General features: G+C 39.8%; 1 protein-coding gene across 1 annotated transcript in view; it reads left to right on the forward strand.

Moving 5' to 3' along the window:
* LOC121387966 (short transient receptor potential channel 3-like) overlaps positions 1-13,432 on the forward strand; it is an 84,248-nt gene that overhangs the window by 18,742 nt on the left and 52,074 nt on the right. Inside the window, exons 3-5 of the mRNA XM_041519149.1 lie at positions 4,860-5,033; positions 8,159-8,323; positions 10,732-10,993. Coding sequence (XP_041375083.1) covers positions 4,860-5,033; positions 8,159-8,323; positions 10,732-10,993 — 601 coding nt within the window. The remainder of the gene's footprint in view (positions 1-4,859; positions 5,034-8,158; positions 8,324-10,731; positions 10,994-13,432) is intronic.

The raw sequence follows: 13,432 nt of genomic DNA on the forward strand, positions 1-13,432 counted from the left end.
CACTCGGGGTTTGGAGTCAGTATCTGGATAAAAAATCCCATGCCTCGACTGGGATGCGAACCCAGTACCTACCAACCTGTAGACCGATGGCCTAACCACGACGCCACCGAGGCCGGTGACACAAAATGAAACTATATACAGCAACCATTTGCTCAGAAGACAATGCACTGATTGTGCTGATGGCAGTTGAATCTTAATTGAATCCTGATCGATACTGCATGTCTATTTAAATCCAGAATATTACCATAACGTGAGTGCGGCGTTTCGTGAGATAACAAGAGAACAATCCTTATTGGAAATTTTCAAACCTTTTGTTTTGTTATTTTCCAGTATAATATACTATATTATTCACAATTGGGAACGGGGTTTAACAGAGAGTTCGCCTGTACTGCGATGGGTCGCAGGATTGCTCGCCCTCACTGGACTGAGGTGTCTCCACCCATCCTAACCATTTCTCGTTTCAGCCAGTGCACCACGGCTGGTATAGCAAAGGCGTAGAAATGTGTTAGTCTCTCTGTGGGATTGTGCATATAAAATGTCCCTTGCTGCAAATGAAACAATGTCCTGTTCCACCGGTGCTCGTTCCAGCCAGTGCACCACGACTGGTATTTCAAAGACCCTGTTATGTGCTGGCAGCCTGTCTGTGGGATGGTGCACGTAAAAGGTCCCTTGCTACCAATGAAACAAGGTAGCGGGATTCTTCTCTAAGACTATATGTCAGAATTACCAAATGTTTGACATACATTAGCCGATGATTAATAAATCAATGTGCTGTAGTGGTGTCGTTAAACAAAACAAAATGTTTTTCCATCCTAAACAATGTCCCAAGACTGGTTCACCAATGGCCCTGGTATGTGATGTCCTATATCTAACAAAGGGCATATAAGAGATCCATTCGGCTAGCAGTCAATTGCCTTAAAAAAACACCCTCAGATTTTTCACAGTCTCAACCAGTGTTCACGACTGGTATATCAAATGCTGTGGTGTGCATTGTCCTGTCTGATAAAAAGGCATACAAAAAAACAACTTTCCAGGGTTCGACCTTAGCGGTGTTTTGGCTACCGGTGTCTCACTCGTACTACCAGTTGTTCAACCCAGGTAGACCGCCGGGCTACCAAATGTTTTCGCATGTCCAGTCACTCCACAATCAACAAGACGTTTAATTCATCGGTGTCTGAAATTCACCTTTCTCTGCTGCCACGAATCGCTGTAATTGTTAATTGCTCCCCTCATCTGACCCACAAGTGGCGATTGCGTAATATGATTCAGTGAAATAAAGGAGTATTTGCCAGTGGTAGGATTATTTTTAACACAACAGACTAATACAAATACTTTGATGTAATTCTGTGGTCAGATATACATGGTTCGTACGTGTCATAAAAAGTCATGAAAATGTTGTTGTTTTAACCAAGGGTAACACTGGCCAACGATCTCTCGACCAAATGTCGAAATAGTCGTATCCTAGATACCAAACAGCCACAGTTCAAAATGTGCGTTCGTTTGCACATACTCAGATAAGAGACATCAGACTGTTCCCACTCCACCCATCTACTGAGCCACAGCTAACTTGGTTACGAGAGATGGGGGATATTGGCCGGTTGTAATAATACGGCTTCGGTGGTATCGTGGTTAAGCCATCGGACATAAGGCTGGTAGGTACAGGGTTCGCAGCCCGGTACAGGCTCCCACGCACATCGATATTTAAAGACTCAGGGGGTAGGTGTAAAACCACTTACACCCCCTTCTCTCTCACTAACCACAAACAATTACAACTGACCTACTGTCCTTCGATAGACAGCCCAGATATGCTGAGGTGTGTTTGTGCCCAGGACAGCGTGCTTGAACCTAACTTGGATATAAGCACGAAAATAAGTTGAAATGAAAGGGAATTAAATAATACGAATACGAATACATATACGGTTTTGGGGGGTTTTCTTCGATCATTTCGTGACGTGTTTAACATGTAAATGCAAATGCAATGCATACATATAAATACATATCTCCCCTTCATAGTCCATTCCTTGACGTGGTGAGGGGGCTTGTATGTCTCAGTGACCCAGAGAGCTATGCCAGCAGGAGCTTTGGCTTCTGTTAGGGACACCCATGCTGACCTGGTTAATGGGTAGAGGCTAGACTGATATGGACTAAGGGTGAGGTAACCCTAACAGAAACCTCGAGTGCTGAAGTCAGAGGTATTGGGCCGCACGGCGCACTCTAATAGACCACAATACCATGCATCAACAGCTATTATGACAACATTTCTTCAATACATATCTAACTAATTAGCAGTAATGATAAACAGCGAGTGTACAATTAAGTGATATTTGAAAATAAATAACTCTTGTCAAAATGTGGCGCATGCGTGCGGTAGGACTGTTGACTCTGCGGTTTGAATGAATGAATGAATGTTTAACGACACCCAAGCACGAAAAATACATCGGCCATTGGGTGTCAAACTATGGTAATGCAAACAAATAAAGTGATGATCAACATCAATATAAAAATTCAAGATTTAAATAAAAACACAGTGTAAAGAACTGTGCAAAAATACAAATATCACAGATAGATACTGACTTTTATTCAAAATTTGAATTGTATCTCAAACAAAACCAGGGAATTTGTGCTGTACTGGCCATTCTCAAAGATAATGTTACACCCCTGCACCACGGTGAGGTTACAGCACGCGCAGGGGACTCTGCGGTTTGCGTTTTGGACATGTACACAATATATAAATATGCCATTGCGGCTGGCCGCGTGCGTTTTGGACATGTACACAATAATAAATATGCCATTGCGGCTGGCCGCGTGCGTTTTGGACATGTACACAATATATAAATATGCCATTGCGGCTGGCCGCGTGCGTTTTGGACATGTACACAATATATAAATATGCCATTGCGGCTGGCCGCGTGCGTTTTGGACATGTGCACAATAATAAATATGCCATTGCGGCTGGCCGCGTGCGTTTTGGACATGTGCACAATATATAAATATGCCATTGCGGCTGGCCGCGTGCGTTTTGGACATGTGCACAATATATAAATATGTCATTGCGGTTGGCCGCGTGCGTTTTGGACATGTGCACAATATATAAATATGTCATTGCGGTTGGCCGCGTGCGTTTTGGACATGTGCACAATATATAAATATGTCATTGCGGTTGGCCGCGTGCGTTTTGGACATGTGCACAATATATAAATATGTCATTGCGGTTGGCCGCGTGCGTTTTGGACATGTGCACAATATATAAATATGTCATTGCGGTTGGCCGCGTGCGTTTTGGACATGTGCACAATATATAAATATGTCATTGCGGTTGGCCGCGTGCGTTTTGCAGACGCATGCATAGCATGCATCTAGTCTAGACGGTCTAGACGCTCTCGTTGAACATTTACCATGGTTTGACACCCAATAGTCGGTGTATTTTTTGTGCTGGGGTGTCGTTAAACATCCATTCGTTCGTTCGTTCGTTCGTTCATTCGTTCGTCCGTCCATTCGTTTGTCCGTCCGTCCGTCCATCCATTCATCCATCCATCCTTACATACATTCATACATTCATTCATTCATTCATTCATCCATCCATCCATCCATCCATCCATCCATTCATTCATTCATTCATTCATTCATTCATTCATTCATTCATTCATTCATGCATTCATTCATTCATTCATTCGTTCTCTCGTTGAAACTAATGTATGTTTATATCCGAACCGCACGCACGCACCGCATCCAGTCTATATGAGCATTAGACATGTTATAATATTTTCTCGCATGGTTTCAACTTTGATTATAAATTTTCTTAACATTGTCCTTGTCCGTTCATTGCCCCCCCCCCCCCCCCCCCACCACCCACCCCTTAGCAGAACTGTGCGCTGCTTATCAGGAACAAGGATAAATTGTGTGCATCACGCTAATGTCGTATGGTTGAAAATTACTTTGTTTCTTATCATAAAAGAAATTGTTGTGTTGTTAATGTGGGAATAAAAGCATATGTTTATCGAAGTACATGTGTATATTAAGTATGGATGCAAATTCATGTAAGAGAGAGAGAGAGAGAGAGAGAGAGAGAGAGAGAGAGAGAGAGAGAGAGAGAGAGAGAGAGAGAGAGAGAGAGAGAGAGAGAGAGAGAGAGAGACTGCAAGAAGAGAGAGAGAGAGAGACTGCAAGAAGAGAGAAAAAAGGGAGAGTTCAAGTTTGTTTTGTTTAACGACACCACTAGAGCACATTGTCATATTAATCATCGGCTATTGGATGTCAAACATTTGGAAATTCTAACACATAATAGGAAATCCACTACTTTTTCCATCTGTAGCAAGGGATCTTTTATATGTACCATCCTATAGACAGGATAGCACATACCACGACCTCTGATATACCAGTCGTGATGCACTGGCTGGGGGAGGGGGGGGGGGTGCAGCGAACATATAGACAGACAGACTGTCGGAAAGACAGGCAGAGACAAGCGGACAGACAGAAAAAAAAAATGCACAGAGGTACAGGCAGACAGTCAAACAGACTGTCAAGTACTTTATTTTTAATAACTTGATTTCCTAAGAAAGTCATGCGTATTTCAGCTTAGCATGTGTAAACCCTGACTGGATGGTCCAAATATAGATTCTTCATGTCAGTGACAATAACACACGTACATGTGTTGACAACCATGTGTAACCAAAAATAAGGAAGGACTTTCCATTGGCACTGCCACTAACCCTAAACTTAACTATTTATGATAAGTAACAGTGACAGTGCCAAAGGAATGTCCTACCAAATATAACGCATGGTGTTCTCACCAGCGAATGTGTAATACACTGTAATATTCTTGATACGCTTGTTCAACAATATTATTGGGTTTATTTCAGCTACATTACAAGCAGTTGGCGGAGAACCTCACAGAATACGTCGTGAAGATCCTCGACAGAATCCGGACTCAAGAAGAGCTCAACTTCGTGCTCAACAAAACTGGCCGGAGTAACACGGAACAATACGAAAGCCTGGCGAGGTTCCGATTGGCTCTCCAGTACAAACAAAAACGTGTAAATATTCATGTACTATCGAGGCGTAATTAACTTTAGATTTTCTATAAGATCTAGAGTCTCATTTATATCAGCGTTTCCGAACTACGTTGGATTACTGTAATATATAGAAGGGGGTAGGAATTATGCTTTATTATCACAGGCGTACGGGCTCCAATATTTGTAAGAGGGTGAGGGCAGGCTGGCTTTTGCCCGAATTAAACGAAAATCTGGATAACAACAATTATTCTTATACCCCACTTCCGGTCTCGTTGTCATGGTTTCTTTTGTTATAAGTGTATGTGTATTCACCGATACACATACACTGTTCCTCCAAAATGTGTTCCTATGAGGCCCCACGACCAAAACTGTTGGGATATTCACAGATACACCTCGTATAGCGTTGGTATAACTATTACATATTAGCATTACTGCCAAACAGCTATTTAGAGTTCCAGTCGAATCACTACGCATTTTTACATAGTTTATAATCAATTTTGAGGGTAGAATGATGTAAATACATGGTAAAAATCTATCAGCTTAGCATATTTCCCCCTAATTTCCGTTTTCCCCGAGTTTTGTGTTTTGCTCCAGCACTAGGGGAGGGGGAGAACAGTTGCCCCCACCCCCACCCCCCACCCCGTCTCGTACGGTTATGCTTATTATTTCCTAATCATATCTTAACCGATGTCCCTGTATATCAAAAGCTTAGATCAGCGCTTGCAATCTATTTCTCAGTTACCATAGTGACAGTGACGTAATAGCCGTTTTGGCCGAACTCGTATTTATCTTTTGAGACTTTTTATTTGATAAATAACCATGAAATATATTGATCAAAAGAAACCATACAAATTATATTCGTTAAAAAGTCATGTTTTCACCGTAAAAGAAAGATGAAAATTTCACTTAGAATCAAGATTTTAATGTTTTTAAAAACAAAAATTTACAGATAATCTTTAGTAACTTAGCATTCGTTCTGTAAAACAGACGATATTTAACCATATCTGCTCTAGTAGATATATGCATGTTTTCCCCCTTCTTGCTTTCTGAAACATGTTGATATTCGTTATCAATGACATCATCATAACATAAACAATATTTACGTCCAGTGATAATCCTTCTCAGTACCATCATCAAAGCATAAACACTATTTACGTTTACTTCTAATAATATTTTCCCATTTTCCAACTTCGACTGCAAGCTAAATTGAGCTCTGATGTTTTATAGTTTTGTACAGCTCTTTAGGTCCAAAACACACCAGGTCTGGGTCTGGATCTGGCGAGTGTGGCAAAGACGCAAAGTCTGGTGTATTTTGACGTCTGGGTCTGTAACTGTTACGTGTTATAAATATAATTGACTGCGTTCATATCTGTGTATTGGACATTTCTAAGTACTCTCGGCAATTTTGTTTTTTGAATTATGGACCATTGCCATTATTCAATTATTTTTACAAAATGTCATTAATAAATAAGAGTATGGTGGTTATGAAGATGGTTGAATATAGTACATTTAGGAAACAAATCAAATTATTTTTGTTCAGGTAATACTTTGTTAGACTATTAAATAGGTCAGAATCAAACCATTGATATGCGTATGTTCGTTTAGTGGTGTCTTTGAACTTGAAATAATGTTATCAGTATCTTGTAATCAATTTTAAAAGTTAAAATTGATTAAAGCTTCCAGATTCCACGGTCTTGACTCCAGAAGTTAATTACAGTGCTCGAAATTATCACAGAATTCAAGAGTTAGCGACACCACTAGAGTATATTGATATAATAATTTGAAAAAAAGGAGTAAAATTTGTTTTATTTAACAACGCCACTAGAGCACATTGATTTTTATCTTATCATCGGCTATTGGACGTCAAACATCTGGTCATTCTGACACTGTTTTGTTTTTTAGAGGAAGCCCGCTGTCGCCACATAGGCTACTCTTTTACGACAGGCAGCAAGGGATCTTTTATTTGCTCTTCCTACAGGCAGGATAGCACACACCATGGCCTTTGTTGAACCAGTTATGGATCACTGGTCGGTGCAAGTGGTTTACATCTACCCACTGAGCCTTGCGGAGCACTCACTCAGAGTTTGGAGTCGGTATCTGGATTAAAAATCCCATGCCTCGACTGGGATCCGAAAACAGTACCTACCAGCCCGTAGACCGATGGCCTAACCACGACGCCACCGAGGCCAGTCGGCTATTGGATGTCAAATATTAAATTTTGATAACTAACATATAGTCTTAGGGAAAACATTTTTTTTTTTTTTTCATTAGTAGCAAGAGATCATTTATATGTACCATCTCACAGACAGGATAGTACCTATCACGGCCTTTGAAGTACCAGTAATGGAGCACTGGCTGAAACAAGAAATAGCCCAAACGGCGGACGGATGGGAATCGATCCTAAACCTACCGCGCATCAGGCGTGCGCTTTACCACTGGGCTATGGCCATGGAACCATTACTCTTTTCTTGTATCACTGTTTATGGTCACATGACCTACATCTCAAAGCCAAACCATCCACTTATTTTACGCTGGGGGCGGGAAGTAAAGCTCTCGCTTGGTGCGCGGTCGGTTTGGGATCGATTCCCGTCGGTGGGCCCATTGAGCTATTTCTTGTTCCAGACTGCCACTGTGGAATGGTGCGTGTAAACGATCCCTTGCTACCAAGAGTTTGATATCCAACAGCCGATGATTAAAAAAAAAGAAGCAATGTGCTCTAGTGGTGTCGTTAAGCAAAACACTTTAAACAAACTTTATATTACGCTGTTAGGACCGATTTCTACTGATGATGACATCTGTCATGTATGTTGTATGTAGCGGCGGGATTTAGCTCAGTCGCTTGAGGTGCTTGCGTCTGAGGATCGAATCACCTCGGTGGATCCATTCAGATGATTGTGGTTTTTTTTCTCTTTCCAATCAGTGCACCACAACTAGACAAAGGCCGTGGTATGTGCTTTTCTGTCTGTGGGAAAGTGCATATGCAAGATCCCTTGCTGCTTTAAAAAAAAAAATGTACCGGATTTCGTCTGATGACTATGAGTCAGAATTATCAAATGTTTGACATCCAATAGCCGATGATTAATTAATCAATGTGTTCCAGTGGTGTCGTTAACAAACTTTTATCTTTTGTGTTGTATGTATTTCAGTTCGTCGCTCATCCTGTCAGTCAGCAGCGTCTGGTCCATATATGGTATGATGGGATGGGCCGGCTGGAGAGGGCGGGCTGGTTCAGGAGACTCGTGACGCTGTTTCTGTTTGTCGTCTTCTACCCTGTCCTCGTCTTACTCTATATCGTAGCTCCGGATTGCAAGGTAAGGTATTTATTACCTTATATTTTATTATTTTATTTTTATTTTATTTTATTTTATTTTATTTTATTTTTTATTATTAATTTTTTTTCGTGTTTTATTTTATTTTAGTTTTAGTTTTTTTTTTTTTTTTTTTTTTTTTTTTTTTTTTTTTTTTTCATTTTATTACATTTTATTTATTTATTTATTATTATTATTATTTTATTATTATTATTATTATTTAATATGCATGTATATATTTTTAGATAACAGGCATGTATGCTATTTATTTATTTATTTATTTATTTGAAAACATTTTTATAATTGCGAATGAATATAAATACAATCGCACGTAGTACCATGTACCAGGTACCAGGGTTATAAAGTGTGTTAGCAACTGGTCAAAAGCCGTTGTATGTGCTTTCCTGTCTGCGGGAAAGTGCATATAAAAGATCCCTTTCTGCATTAAGACAAATGTAACGGGTTTCCGCTGACTACGAGACATAATTACCATGTGTTTGACATTCAATAGCCGATGATTAATTAATCAATGTGCTCTAGTGGTGTCGTTAAACAAAACAAAATAAAATTAAAAAAATAAAGTGTGTTGGATGGTGTGCATAATGGCTTACCACAGAACATTTTAAAGGGATATTCCTGAGTTTGCTGCAATTTTTAACATGTTATTGACTAACAGAGACTTTTTAACGATTGTAATTACATATCGAATATATTTTTCTGCATAAAATATCAGTGACAGTATATTAAACGTGTTTCTGATCGTTCTAATATTTGTACCAGGTTAAAATTTCATTTTATTTCCTAAAATATGTTGTTTTCGTACGTACGAAATTATTTGAAGATAAAATCCAGTTTGAGCTTCTTACAAATATTAAGACGACCAAAAACACATTGAATATACAGACACTGATATTCTTAAAAAGTAAATATATTTAATATGTAAATTTAATCGTAGAACTGTTTTATTAGTCGGAAACATTTTACAATGCAGTAAACTCAGGAATGTACTTTAACGACAGAACAAAATATTCACCGACTATAATCCTAAAATATATATATTTTTTTCGTACGTACGAAATTATTTGACGACGCAATCCAGTTTGGGCTTCTTACAAATATTAAGACGACCAGAAACACATTGAATATACAGACACTGATATTGTAAACAAGAAAATATAGTTAATATGTAAGTTTAATCGTAGAAATATTTTATTAGTCGGAAACATCTTAAAATGCAGAAAACTCAGGAATGTCCCTTTGAGAAGTTGAGACCCTAGGTTCAAATCTATATCTAGATTTGAACGCAATTATTTTTGGGTTCATGAATGCAAGTATGGTCACTTGAGGGAAAAGGAACTTGATACCCCCACTGTATATGACACATAAATGATACATACGTGTGTACGTCGTGTTGCGGTGCACACTTGCATTACAATTACACGACCGCCAGAATCAAAGTAATTGCGGTCAAATCATGAATTTCTTTGATCTATTTAAATAAGCCTGTAGCTGTTTTTACTTATTATCGTGCTTATATCCAATTAATGTTCAAACACGCTGCCCTAGGAACACACCTCAACTCTATTTGGGCTGCCTGTCCAGAATAGTGAGTTAGTGAAAGAGAAGTCGGAGTAGTGGTCTTACACCTACCCACTGAGTCATTAATTAAACTTGCTCAGAGTGAGAGCCGGTACCGGGATGCCAACCCACTACCTACCAACTTTATGTCCTTAACCACAGTGACTGTCTTAACCACTACACCATCGATGCCGGTGTTGTGTCTGTAGTATATTTTGTTTAAACAACATTGAGACGTGTATGGCGTAGGAATACAAACGTTCTTTAAATGTTAATCCAATCAGATGATTTTGCCCAATGACATCATTTGGCACATGACGTCATTTTCGCTAATTGTAGCTCTGTTTATTTTTGGTTAAGTTGGAAGAATCTGTTCGACTCGTGTTCAGATTATATTCTATAAAATTAACTTGTCAAACATTTACATAGTCGAACCTGCACAGATAATGACGACGATGACTATCTAAATTCAGAAAGTCTAATGTCTCATTTCGTTTTAGGAGCAGGACGTAGCCCAGTGGTAAAGCACTCACTTTATGCACGGTCGGTCTACAATCGATCCCTGTCCATGGCTCACTGGGCTAGTTCTCGTTCTATCCAGTGCACCACGAGTGGTATAGTAAAGACCGTGGTATATACTATCCTGTCTGTGGGATGGTGATCACTTTCTTCTAATGGCAACATGTAGCGGGTTTTCCCTCTAAAGCTATGTGTCAAAATTACGAAATGTTTGACATCCAGTATCTGATTATTAAGAAACCAATGTGTTCTAATGGTGTCGTTAAAAGAAAAGAAATTGACCAACATTACATTTTATCTCTTCTCTTTTTCAGTTTGCCAAAATTCTTCAGTATCCCTTTGTTAAGTTTATTAGCCATTCTCTGTCCTTTGTGATGTTCCTCGTCATCATCATCATCTCCGCGGCACAGGCATCGCAGAATATTTCCAACTTACGAACTCTCAAGTCAACATATTCGACGGCGTACGCTCGCTTCCGGTCTGTGGAGAACTCGACGTTATGGTTGGGTAACGACTTTCCACTGCGCCAGGACGGTCCAACATACACTCACATAGTGTTGTCGCTGTATGTGCTGGGTAGGTAAACAGGATGTTCCTACATACACTCACATAGTGTTGTCGCTGTATGTGCCCGGTAGGTAAACAGGATGTTCCAACATACACTCACACAGTGTTGTCGCTGTGTGTGCTGAGCAGGCAAACAGGAGGATCCAACATGCATAGTTTTGTCGCTGTATATACTGGGTAGGAAAACAGGAGGTCCCAACATACACTCACATAGTGTTGTCGCTGTATGTGCTGGGTAAGTAAACAGAAGGTCCAACATACACTCTCGTAGTGTTGTCACTGTATGTGCTGGGTAAGTAAACAGAAGGTCCAACATACACTCACATAGTGTTGTCGCTGTATGTGCTGGGTAGGTAAACAGGAGGTTCCAACATACACTCACATAGTGTTGTCGCTGTATGTGCTGGGTAGGTAAACAGGAGGTTCCAACATACACTCACATAGTGTTGTCGCTGTATGTACTGGGTAGGTAAACAGGAGGATGCAGCATACACTCACATAGTGTTGTCACTGTATGTACTGGGTAGGTAAACAGGAGGATGCAGCATACACTCACATAGTGTTGTCGCTGTATGTGCTGGGTAGGTAAACAGGAGGATGCAACATACACTCACATAGTGTTGTCACTGTATGTACTGGGTAGATGAACATGACATTCCAACATACACTCACATAGTGTTGTCACTGTATGTGCTGGGTAGGTAAACGGGAGGTTCCAACATACACTCACATAGTTTTGTCGCTGTATGTACTGGGTAGGTAAACAGGAGGATGCAACATACACTCACATAGTCTTGTCACTGTATGTACTGGGTAGGTAAACAGGAGGATGCAACATACACTCACATAGTGTTGTCACTGTATGTGCTGGGTAGGTAAACAGGAGGATGCAACATACACTCACATAGTGTTGTCACTGTATGTACTGGGTAGATGAACAATGCATTCCAACATACACTCACATAGTGTTGTCGCTGTATGTGCTGGGTAGGTAAACAGGAGGATCCAACATACACTCACATAGTTTTGTCGCTGTATGTACTGGGTAGATGAACATGACATTCCTACATACATTCACATAGTGTTGTCGCTGTATGTGCTGGGTGGGTAAACAGAAGGTCCAACATACACTCACATAGTGTTGCCGCTGTATGTGCTGGGTGGGTAAACAGACGGTCCAACATACACTCACATAGTGTTGTCGCTGTATGTGCTGGGTAGGTAAACAGGAGGTTCCAACATACACTCACATAGTGTTGTCGCTGTATGTGCTGGGTAGGTAAACAGGAGGTTCCAACATACACTCACATAGTGTTGTCGCTGTATGTGCTGGGTAGGTAAACAGGAGGTTCCAACATACACTCACATAGTGTTGTCGCTGTATGTGCTGGGTAGGTAAACAGGAGGTTCCAACATACACTCACATAGTGTTGTCGCTGTATGTGCTGGGTAGGTAAACAGGCGGTTCCAACATACACTCACATAGTGTTGTCGCTGTATGTACTGGGTAGGTAAGCAGGAGGTTCCGACATTCGCTGTATGTACTGGGTAGATGAACATGACATTCCAACATACACTCACATAGTGTTGTCGCTGTATGTGCTGGGTAGATGAACATGACATTCCAACATACACTCACACAGTGTTGTCGCTGTATGCGCTGGGTGGGTAAACAGAAGGTCCAACATACACTCACATAGTGTTGTCACTGTATGTGCTGGATAGGTAAACAAAAGGTCCCTACATACACTCACATAGTATTGTCGCTGTATGTGCTGAATAGGTAACCCAAGTTTGTGAATTTCCGAAATAGATATTCCTGTTTTCAGCTACTGTATGTTAGAGAATACTACATGAGTAGCTCTTAATGGTTTTGCAGACTGGATATGTTGCGATGCGTGGGCGGCTTCCTTTTTTTTAAAGGTACATTCCTGAGTTTGTTGCATTGTAAGATATTTCCGACTAATAAAATATTTCTACGATTAAACTTACATATTAAATATATTAACTTGTTTAGAATATAAGTGCCTGTATATTCAATGTGTTTCTGGTCGTCTTAATATTTGTAAGAAGCCCAAACTGGAGTTTGTCTTCAAATAATTTCGTACGTATGAAAAAAACATATTTTATGAAATAAAATGAAATTTAACCTAGTACAAATATTAGAACGATCAGAAACATGTTTAATATACAGCCACTAATATGTTATACAGAAAACTATATTTAATCGTTAAAAGGTCTCTGTTAGTTGATATCATCTCTAAAATTGCAGCAAACTCGGGAATGTCCCTTTAAAGGGACATTCCTGAGTTTGCTGCATTGTAACATGTTTTCGACTAATAAAATATTTCTACGATTAAACTTACAAATTAAATATATTTTCTTGTTTAGAATATCAGTGTTTGTGTATTCAATGTGTTTCTGATCATCTTAATATTTGTAAGAAGC

This window comes from Gigantopelta aegis, chromosome 14 (assembly GCF_016097555.1).
Source record: "Gigantopelta aegis isolate Gae_Host chromosome 14, Gae_host_genome, whole genome shotgun sequence".
Classification (NCBI taxonomy): Eukaryota; Metazoa; Mollusca; class Gastropoda; order Neomphalida; family Peltospiridae; genus Gigantopelta; species Gigantopelta aegis.